The 12130-nt window shown below is 40.4% G+C and overlaps 1 protein-coding gene across 1 annotated transcript in view; it reads right to left on the bottom strand.

Annotated features, from left to right (window-relative positions):
• The window catches only part of LOC140732658 (dynein axonemal heavy chain 8-like), a 952247-nt gene that overhangs the window by 801863 nt on the left and 138254 nt on the right, over positions 1-12130 (bottom strand). The window contains exon 11 of the mRNA XM_073055351.1: positions 508-654. Coding sequence (XP_072911452.1) covers positions 508-654 — 147 coding nt within the window. The remainder of the gene's footprint in view (positions 1-507; positions 655-12130) is intronic.

Raw genomic sequence — 12130 nt, forward strand, 5'->3', positions numbered from 1 at the left:
TGTGGTCCTAGCTTTTCAGAAACTATATCAATGCTTTTTTTGGCAGGAGTCAAAAAACAGAGAGATAGAGACAGAATAATTAAATAGAAGTCACGATCAATGAAGAATAATTTAGAAAAATGTAAAATCATGCATTTTGATGTAAAAATGTAAGTATTTTAAAATACACAGTAATGATGGCAGGGATATTGACAAGATATACTGCAGTTTATCAAAGGTAGGTTTAACCATAATTGCCTCAATCCTATTGGATTTGGAATTAAAATCAGCCCTATTCTCAGAAATGTCATTGCTTAATGCTTTACATCACAATTCGGCTTGTATTGCAGCACATGTTAATATAATTATACTGTATAACATTAATTCCAATACCCAGAATTAAAGCTACAATTAATAAGTTCTTGTATGAAATAGTTTTATTTAAATATTAGCATCATACAGCAAAATGAGTAGAAACTGTAATTCTACACAAAAACTGCATCATATTTTTCCTAAATTCCAACTTACTTTTGCTAGTCTTTTGCAGAAGACATCAAGTTTACCAAAAATATACATTTCAGACACATCAAATGGACTATCTCGTTCTGTTTCAGCAGCTTTTTGCTTTGTTTTCTGGAAATACGTACGATATTCATGTAACAATGCTTCACATTCCTGATAAACAAGATAAAACAATCAGTTTATAATATATTCCTATTAAAATATAATTATTAATTAAAATGAGATTAGCTAAATTGTAGCTATTTTTCATCCTGTCTGGATCTTCCAGTTGCCAACATTTTAATTTACTTTCTCTTTCCCATATCAACCTATTTGGCCTTGTCCTCTACTGCCAAATTGAAGCTTAATGTAATTAAAGGAAAAGTACATTATATTCCAAATGGGTAGTCTCCAACCTACAGCATAGAAACAGGACCTTTGGTTCAATTTGTCCATGCTGACCAAGATGCTCCATTCAAGCTAATCCCCTTTGCCAGCATTTGGCCCATAACCTGCTAAACCTTTATTCATGTACTTACGCAATTGTCTTTTAAAACTGCCGCAACCACTTCCTCTAGCAGCTCATTCCATGTGCACACCACACTTTGTAAATCTTTCCCATATCATCTTAAACCTATGTCTTTTTGTTCCTGATCCATAATCCTGCAGAAAAAGTGCATTTAGTCTATCTATGCTCCCTCATGATTTTATACACCTCTATAAAATCATTGCTCAGTTTTCTACACTTCAAGAATAAGGTTCTAGCCTGCCTACCTGCTCCCTATATATAACTCAGCCCTTCAAGTCTTGGCAACATCCTTGTAAATCTTACAAGTTTAATAACACAATCAACCTTGCCAGCTTGAAGAATTCTCTGACCAAATACCACCAACATATCACCTGTTCAACCAAAGGAGCCAACACACTTGAACACTGTTTCATCACCAGCAAGAATATTAGCGTTCCACTCCACATCTGAACTTTGGAAAGTCTGATCACTTGGCTGTACTTCTATTCCCAATGTATAGGCATAGACTAAAGACCAGTGGTGAGGACCACGCAAGTATGGTCAAGGAGGTGGAGGAGCATTTATAGGACTGCTTTGAGTTGGAGGATTGGGCAATATTCATGGATTCATTTTCAAATCTGAATGAACATGCCACAGTTGTCCCCAACTTCATTAAGACCTGTGTGGATGAGTGTGTGTCTTTGAGAACATATTGGACATACCCAAACCAAAAGCTGTGGATGAATCAGGAGATTCATAGTTTGCTGAGGGCTAGATCTGTGGTGTTCAGGAATGATAATCCAGAACTATACAAGTCGTCCAGGTATGACCTTCAGAAGGCTATTTTAAGAGTGATAAAAACAATTCTGATTGAAGTTAGAGATGGAATTGCATGCGTGTCAGCTCTGGTAAAATTTGTAGCAGATTACTTCCTACAATGTGAAATGTAACATCATGAATGGCTGTGAGGCTTCACTCCCAAATGAGCTCTATGCATTTTATGCATGCTTTGAAAGGGAGAATAAATCTACACCTGTATGAATCTCTGCAGCATCTGTTGACCCTGTGATCTCTGTCTTGAAAGTCAACGTCAGAACATCTTTCAAGAGTCTGAACCCTCACAAGGTGTCAGACTCCTGCTAGGGCACTGAAAACCTGTAACAATCAACTGGCAGGAGTGTTCAATGATGTCTTCCATTTCTTACTGCTGTAGTTGGAGGCTCCCAACTACTCCAAAAGGTTGTCAATCATACCAGTGCTCAAAAAGAGCTGGATGAGCTGCCTCAATGACTATCACCCAAATGCACTCACATCAATGGTGATAAAGTGCTTTGAGAGGTTGGTCATTCCTGCCTAAACAAGGACATGGATCCACTACAATTTGTCACATATCACCACAATAGGTCTAGAGAAGAGGCAATCTCACTTGACCTTGGATCACATGGACAACAGTAATATCTATATGAAGCTGCTTTTTATTGATTACAGCTCAGCATTTAACAACATTTAACTTGTAGGTTAAGACCTACAAGTATCTGGGAGTACAGTTAGACGAGAAGCTAGACTGGACTGCCAACACAGATGCCTTGTGCAGGAAGGCACAGAGTCGACTGTACTTCCTAAGAAGGTTGGCGTCATTCAATGTCTGTAGTGAGATGCTGAAGATGTTCTATAGGTCAGTTGTGGAGAGCGCCCTCTTCTTTGTGGTGGCGTGTTGGGGAGGAAGCATTAAGAAGAGGGACGCCTCACGTCTTAATAAGCTGGTAAGGAAGGCGGGCTCTGTCGTGGGCAAAGTACTGGAGAGTTTAACATCGGTAGCTGAGCGAAGGGCGCTGAGTAGGCTACGGTCAATTATGGATAACTCTGAACATCCTCTACATAGCACCATCCAGAGACAGAGAAGCAGTTTCAGCGACAGGTTACTATCGATGCAATGCTCCTCAGACAGGATGAAGAGGTCAATACTCCCCAATGCCATTAGGCTTTACAATTCTACCGCCAGGACTTAATAACTTTTTTAAAAGCTATTATTAATGCTTTTGGAGATAGTGATTTAGATGCATATCATATTTTTTACTGAATTAAGTATTGTATGTAATTAGTTTTGCTACAACAAGTGTATGGGACATTGGAAAAAAAGTTGAATTTCCCCATGGGGATGAATAAAGTATCTATCTATCTATCTATCTATCATACTCTCAGTACTGTTCGACAAGCTCCAAAACCTGGGCCTCTGTATCTTGCTCTGCAACTGGAACCTTGACTTCCTCAGCAGGAGATCACAGTTAGTGTTGATCAGAAATAACATCTCCTCATTACTGACAATAACACTGGTACACCTCAAGGATACATTCTTAGCCCACTGCTCTTCTCTCGCTCTACACCCATGACTGTGTGACTAGACACACTCAAAATCCATCAATAAATTTACCAATGACACAACTATAGTTGGCAGAATTCAGATGGTGACAAAGAATGAGTACAGGAGTGAAATAGATCAGATGGTTGAACAACAACCTTGCACTCAACATCAGTAAGACCAAGGAATTGATCGTAGACTTCAAAAGGGGAAGTCAAGGGAACACACACGTGCCCTCATCAAAGGATAAGCAATGGAAAGACTGAGCAGCTTCAAGTTCCTGGGTGTCAACATTGATAAAGATCTACCCTGGGCCTAACATATTAATGCAATTATAAAGAAGGCGCAAAAGTGGCTATATTTCATTTGGAGTTTAAGGAGACTAGGTATATGTCACAAAAGACTTGCCAATTTCTACAGATGTACCATGGAGAGCATTCTAACTGGTTGCATCATAGTCTGGTATGGAGTAGCCAGTGCACAGGATCAGAAAAAGCTGCAGAAAGTTACAAACTCAGCCAGCTTCATCATGGGCACTCGCCACCCCAACATCAAGAACATCTTCAAAAGGCAATGCTTCAAAAAGGCTGCTCTCATCATTAAAGACGCCAATCACCTAGGGCATGCCCTCTTCTCATTGCCACCATTAAGGAGGTGGTACAAGAGCCTGAAGATCCATTCTCAATGTTTTAGGAACAGCTTCTTCTGACTGGAAAATTGAATTCATGTACACTACCTCTATTTATTTTCTCGTTTTGCACTATATACCGTATATTCTTATTGTAATTTATAGTTTTTATTGTTATCTATTCCATTGTTACTGCTGCCACAAAACAGCAAGTCTCACAACATATGCCAGTGATATTAAACCTGATCCTGATCTTTCCGATTGCAGGGCAACCAAAACTGAACAATGTTCCAAAGTGTAACCTCACCAGTGTCCCATTCAACCTCCAGCTTTTAACTTGGTAAATTGGTTTATTACTTCCACAGGTACCAAGGTACACTGAAAAACTTGTCCTGCATGCTGTGCATACAGATCATTTCAATACAACAGTGCATTAAATAGAACAAGGGGAAACAATAACATATTTCAAAATAAAGTGTTAGTCACAGAGAAAATGTAGTACTCAATGCCCTGACTTATAAAGGTCAGCATGCCAAAAGATGTCTTCACCACTCTGTCTACCCCTGGGCAATCACTTTCAGGGAACATTGTATTTGTATTCTAAGATCCCTCTGTCTGTAACATTCCCCAGGGTGCTCCCACACGCTGTGAAAATCCTGTCTGGATTTGACTTTCTAAAATGCAAAATGGAGCACTTAACCAAATTAAACTCCATTTATCATTCTTCAGTCTACCTACTCAACAGATCAAGTTCCCCCTTTAATTTTGTATTTTAGTGTCACCTGCAAACTTTCTAATTATGCCTTATACATTTGTATCCAAATTGTTGATATGGATGACAAACAACAATGGGCCTAGCATGGATCTCAAGACTGAGAAACGAACTTTTACCATCACCCTCTACTTAATGACATCAAGCCAAATGTGAATCAAATTAGCCAGTTATCCCTGGATACTATGCGATCTAAGCTTCCTGAGCAGTCTAACAGGAGGAACCTTATCAGAGGGCTAAATGAAATCCACGGATCCATTCAACCTCCATTCACCAAGATATGTTGCCTGGATTTGAATGTAAATGCTATAAGCAGAAGGTGGACAAGCTTGGACTGTTTTCTCTTCTATATGAGAGTCTAGGAGGGAACACTGGCAGACATCCCACCTCTCCCGGAAGTTCTGGGAGTCTTCTGCATATTGATAGTGACTCCCTAATGTCCGGAAAGTATATACAATATCCCGGAAATCGATTTTTTTGAGAAGGAGAGGGTAGAGGGGAGTGGGGAGATGGAGCATCCTGATTGGTCTCCCTTCGTGCTAAGTAGACCTATCAGTTTTCTCTATGGGCAGGCTTTACAGTTGACCTCAAAAATAATGGCAGTGTTGCTCGCTGCACTGTTTGCAACAGTGACTTTTCTATTGCCCATGGTGGGTTAAAATGTAAAAGACATGTTGAGGTGAGTTTAACAGGTGTCATTCGTTCATTAGCATAGCTAACATTATTTTAACGAGCTGGCTAGCTGTTAAAGAGCTACTCTATTGATGCCCTACTTGATGAGGCCAAACTATGCTTAAAGTTGTAATAGAATAAACATGATAATATAATATAAATATATATTTTAATGTCACATTTTCTGCATATACTCAACTTGGTTTAAAGATTAGACAAAATCACTAAACAAAGTATTACATACTTCCTTGGAGGTCGACCGGGAGGGGGTGGATATGGGGTTGCGGGGGTGTTACCTCCCTGAAATGAGTTTTTGCAGTGTGGGATGTCTGCACTGGGTGCCTGGAAAACTTGCTCTGCACATCTTCTTTGAACATACTCCCTCTCAACTTATTTATGCCCTCTAATACTTGACATTTCTGCCCTAGGAAAAAGACTCTGACTATCTACCCAATGTATGCTGATAATAATTTTATAGAATTCTATAGTATCTCCCCTTATCCTCCACAGCTCCAAAGAAAACAATCCAAGACTACCCTACCTCACCTTGTAGCAAATGCTCTCTAAACCAGACAGCATCCAAATGAATGTTCTCTGCACCAAAGTTTCCAGATCTCACCTCTAATGGGTAACTAGAACTATACACCCTGCTCCAAATGTGGCCTAACATTTTACAGAGCTCCAACATCACTTAAATCTCTAACTTAAATCTCAAAATAAAACTCTTACCTGAAATAATAACGAGGCAGCCTACAGAGAAGAAATCATCACCATGACACAGTGGTGTCAAGTAAACAACCTCTCCCTCAATATCACAAAAACAAAAGAGCCGGTTGTGGACTACAGGAAGAACAGAGATAGGCTCATCCCTATTGACATCAATGGATCTGGGATCGAGAGGGTGAACAGCTTCAAGTTCCTCAGTATAGACATCACCAAGGATCTCACTTGGTCTGTACATACCGGTTGTGTGGTGAAAAATGCACAACAGCGCCTCTTTCAGCTCACATGGTTGAAGACTTTCAGCATGAGTCCCCAGATCCTAAGGACTTTCTACAGGGGCACAATTGAGAGCATCCTGATTGGCTGTATCACTGCCTGGTATGGGAACTGTACTTACCTCAATCGTAGGGCTCTGCAGAGAGTGGTGCAGACAGCCCAACACATCTGTGGATGTGAACTTCCTATTATTCAGGACATTTACAGCAACAGGTGTGTAAAAAGGGCCCGAAGGATCATTGGGACCCAAGCCACACCAACCACAAACTGTTCCAGCTGCTAACAACCGGGAAACAATACTGCAGCATAAAAGCAAGGACCAGCAGGCTCTGGGACAACTTCTTCCACCAGGCCATTAGACTGATTAATTCACACTGACACAATTGTATTTCTAAGCTATATTGGCTGTTCTGTTGTATATCTTACTGTACATACTATTTATTACAAATTACTATAATTGCACGTTCAGACAGATGTATCACAAAGATTTTTACTCCTCATGTATGTGAAGGATGTAAGAAATAAAGTCAATTCAACTAACTTCACACTTATACTCAATGCTTTAACTGATGAATGTAAACATGACATTTGACTTTTCTTTTCCACCCTTCAATTTGTGCTGCCACTTTCCTAGAGCTATGAACTTAGTTCCTACAGTCTTTCTGTACAGTAGTGCTCTTAAGGGCCTGCAAGTTGCTGTGTATATTCACCTTATATTTTAAAGTACAACACTACATTAGCCCAGATTAAACTTCATCTGTCATTTTCTGACAAAGCACTGGATGTTGTCTGCATGGACTTTAAGGTTCCATATGGGAGGCTGGTTAAGAAGGTTCAGTCACTCGGCATTCAAGATGAGGTAGTAATTTAAATTAGACGTTGGCTTTGTGGGAGAAGCCAGAGGTGTAGTAGATGGTTGCCTCTCTGACTGGAGGCCTGTGACTAGTGGAGTGCTGCAGGGATCAGTGATAGGTTCTTTGTTGTTTGTAATCTTTATTAATAATCTGGATGATAATGTGTTTAACTGGATTAGCAAATTTGCAGATTACACCAAGATTTAGGGTTTAGTGGATAGCGAGGCAGATTGTCGTGGCTTGGAGCGGGATCTGCACCAGCTGGAAAAATGGGCTAAAAAAGGACAGATGGAAGCTATACAGATAAGTGCTTGATGTTGCACTTTGGTAACCAACCTGAGAAGGTCTTACACACTGAATAGTAGGGCACTAAGGAGGGAGTTAGAACAAAGGGATCTGGAAATATAGATCCATAATGCATTGAAAGTGGTGTCACAGGTTGATATGGTTGTAAAGAAGGCTTTTGGCACATTGGCCTTCATAAATCAAGGAGATAAAATGCTATATCGAAGTTGCAAAAGACATTGGTGAGGCCTTATTTGCAGTATTGTGTGCATTTTTGGTCACCTACTTACAGGAAAGATGTAGATAAGATTGAAATAGTACAGAGAAAATAAACAAAGATGTTGCCAGGTCTGGGAGACTTCAGGTGTATGGAAAAATTGAATAGGTTTAGACTTCATTCTTTGGAATATAGAAGATTGAGAGAAGATTTGATAGAGGTATACAAAATTATGAGGAATATGGATAGGGTAAATGCAAACAGGCTTTTTCCACTGAGGTTGGGTGGGACTACAACAAGGGGTCATGGATTAAGGATGAAAGTGAAAAGTTTAAGGGAACACAAGGGGAAACTTCTTCATTCAGAGGGAATGAGTGTGTGGAACAAGCTACTAGCACATGTGGTGCATGCAAGCTCAATTTCAATGTTTAAGAGAAATTTGGATAGGTACATGGATGGTAAGGGTATAGAGGGCTATGGTCCCAGTGCACATCGATGGGAGCAGGCAGTTTAAATGACTAGGTACTGACTTGACGGGTGCTGTACATTTCTGTGATTATATGACTTCCCTACCTTCATCAATCATCTTCATCACCTCTTCAAAATTTCAATTAAGCTAATAAAACAATAACCCTTCAGCAAACCATTCTGACTATCCTTAATAAATCCACACTTTTCTAAATGTGAATAAATTCTCTCATTAAGAATCCTCTCCAACATCTTCTCTACAACAAATACAAGTCACACTGGTCTATAATTTTCTGGATTTTTCCCACTGATCTTCTTAACTAAATGAACAGCATTTTCTACTGTACATTCATCTGAGAAATCATCTCAGAATCAGAATCAGGTTTATTATCACCGGGATGTGTCGTGAAATTTGTTAACTTAGCAGCAGCAGTTCAATGCAATACATAATATAGAAGAAAAAAACAAAATAATAATAAATTAATAAATCAATTTACAGTATACCTATATTGAATAGATTAAAATTAAAAATCATGCAAAAAACAGAAATAATATATATTTAAAAAATGAGGTAGTGTTCACAGGTTCAATGCCCATTTAGGAAGTGGATGGCAGAGGGGAAAAAGCTGTCTCTAAATCGGTGAGTGTGTGCCTTCAGGCTTCTGTACTTCCTACCTGATGGTAACAGGGAGAAAAGAGTATGCCCTGGGCGCTAGAAGACCTTAATAATGGACATTGCCTTTCTGAGACACCGTTCCTTGAAGGTGTCCTGGATACTTTGTAGGCTAGTACCCAAGATGGAGATGACTAAATTTACAACCCTCTGCAGTTTCTTTCGGTCCTGTGCAGTAGCCCCCCCACCCCATACCAGACAGTGATGCAGCCTGCCAGAATGCTCTCCATGGTACATCTATAGAAGTTTTTGAGTGTATTTGTTGACATAACAAATCTCTTCAAACTCCTAATGAAGTATTGTTGCTGTCTTGCCTTCTTTATAATTGCATCGATATGTTGGGACAAGGTTAGATCCTCAGAGATCTTGACACGCAGGAACATGAAACTGCTCACTCTCTCCACTTCAGATTCCTCTATGAGGAATGATATGCGTTGCTTTGTCTTACCCTTCCGGAAGGCCACAGTCAACTCTTTCGTCTTACTGCCGTTGAGTGCAAGGTTGTTGCTGCAACACCACTCCTCTAGTTGACATATCTTGCTTCTGTCTGCCCTCTCGTCTCCATCTGAGATTCTACCAACAATGGTTGTATCATCAGCAAATTTATAGATGGTATTTGAGCTATGCCTAGCCACACAGTTGTGGGTAAAGGGAGAGTAGAGCAGTGGACTAAACACACACCCTTGAGGTGCACTAATGTTTATTGTCGGTGAGGAGGAGATGTTATCACCAATCTGCACAGATTGTGGACTTCCAGTTTGGAAGTTGAAGATCCATTTGCAAAGGGAGGTACAGAGGCCCAGGTACTGTAACTTCTCAGTCAGGATCGTAGGAATGATGGTAATAAATGTCAAACTATAGTCGATGAACAGCATCCTGACATAGGTGCTTATGTTGTTCATGTGGTCTAAGGCCGTGTGAAGAGCCATTGACCTATTTTGGCTATAGGCAAATTGCAATGGGTCCAGGTCCTTGTTGAGGCAGGAGTTCAGTCTAGTCATGACCAACCTCTCAAAGCATTTCATCACGGTAGATGTGAGTCCTACCTGGCAATAGTCATTAAGGCAGCTCACATTATTCTTCTTAGGCACTGGTATAATTGTTGCCTTTTTGAAGCAAGTGGGAACTTCCGCCCAAAGCAGTAAGAGGTTGAAAATGTCCTTGAATACTCCCGCCAGTTGGTTGGCACAGGTTTTCAGAGCCTTACTAGGTACTCCATCAGAACATTCCGCCTTGCAAGGGTTCACTCTCTTTAAAGACAGCCTAACAGAGGCCTCTGAGACAGAGCTCACAGGGTCATCAGGTGCAGCAAGGATCATCACAAATGTAGCTATACTCGCCCTCTCAAAGTGTACATAGAAGGCGTTGAGTTCATCTGGTAGTGAAGTATCGCTGCCATTCATTCTATTGGGTTTCACTTTGTAGAAAGTATTTCGTCTTCCAAATGCTGCCAGAGTTGTTGTACCTCCAATGTCACCTTCAACCTCATTTGAAGTTGTCTCTTTGCCCTTAAATTAGCCCTCAGCAAATCATACCTGGTTTTCCGGTACAGACCTGGGTTGCCAGACTTAAATGGCACTGATCTAGTCATCAACAGATAATGTAACTCCTGGTTCATCCGCAGATTTTGGTTTGGGAATGTACAGCAAGTCTTTGTAGGCACACACTCATCCACGCAGGTTTTAATGAAGTCGGTAACAACTGCAGCACTCATCCAGATTCAAAGATGAATCCCTGAATGCAGTCCAGTCCACTGATTCAAAGCGCTCCTGTGCTTCTCTTGTCCATACCTTCTTCGTCCTCACTACTGGTGCTGCAGTCTTAAGTCTCTGCCTATACTCAGGGAGTAGAAGTACAGCCAGGTGATCAGATTTCCCAAAGTGAAGGCTTGGAATAGTACAGTAGACGTTCTTGATGGTGGTGTAACAGTGGTCCAGTGTGTTGTTTGCTCTAGCATTGTAAGTGACCTATTGATGGCAAATGCTTAGTGATTTTTTTCAGACTAGCCTGGTTAAAATTCCCTAAAACGATGGTGAGAGGGCACAAAGATATTTGTCAAGGCCCTGCAATCTCCTCTCTTGCTTCTCTCAATAACCTGGGATAGATCTTAGGCCCTAAAGACTCATTCTCCTTAATGTTCTTCAAGAAACCCAAAGTATCCTCCTTCTTGATCTCAACATGCCTGAGTATATCAATATACCCTTCCTTGAGCTCATCATCCTCCAAGCCTTTCTTCTTGATGAATTCCAATGCAAAGTACTTATTTAGTATCATGCCACATCCTCAGGTTCCAGACAAAGATTCCCTTCTTTATCCTTAAGTGCTCTCCCAAGCCACAGTCTTGTTTTCAGTGTCTTTGGATTTTCTTGCCAAGTAAATTTCATGGACCCTTTTGGCACACTGAATACTGAACCCCACTTGAGTTCTTTCCTGCTTTCTTTAGATTCGTCAAGGGCCCTGCTGATTTCATCTTCCTAAATATTACATATGATTACTTTCTCTTCTTGACAGTATTTTCAACATCTTCTGTCATCCATGGTTACCAAACCTTGCCATCTTTGTCTTTCCTCTTTACTAGAACTTGCTCATTCTGAATTCTGATCAGCTGGCCTGTAAACAATTCCTACATGCAAGATAGGACTTGTCCAATAACTGCTGCTTCCAATCTACTCACTTTAGCTATTGTCTAATGATATTTTCCATTTGCCTTCCCCCCCATTTGAGCACTGTCCATCTTCACTCCTCACTGAGCCTTACTCAAAACTATTTTAAAACAAAAGGAGTTATAATCACTGTTGGACTACCTACATACTGTTCCAAGAAACCTTGTCAGTTGCATCTAACAAATTCTACTCTATCTAAACCTTTGAAGGAAGTCCCAGTCAATATTGGGAAAGTTAAAGTATTCCAGTACAACAACCCACCTACAGCAAAGACATCTTGCATACCCTCCATCATTTGGACAACATTCAATTCCCCGGTCCCCACCACCTCACCTTCACTATGGATATCCAGTCTTTGTACACCTCTGTCACCAATTAGGATGGTCTAAAAGCTTTCCAATTTCTTTCTACAAAAGTTCCAAACCATTTCCCTCCACCAACGTTCTCAACCCCCTGGATGAATTACTTACATATTTACTTACTGACTGACCATAACATCTGCTGGCATTTAGGAATGCAATGAAGGACTTCCATCTGTCTGTCCTTGGCAAC

Source organism: Hemitrygon akajei, chromosome 9 (assembly GCF_048418815.1).
Source record: "Hemitrygon akajei chromosome 9, sHemAka1.3, whole genome shotgun sequence".
In the NCBI taxonomy this organism is placed as follows: Eukaryota; Metazoa; Chordata; class Chondrichthyes; order Myliobatiformes; family Dasyatidae; genus Hemitrygon; species Hemitrygon akajei.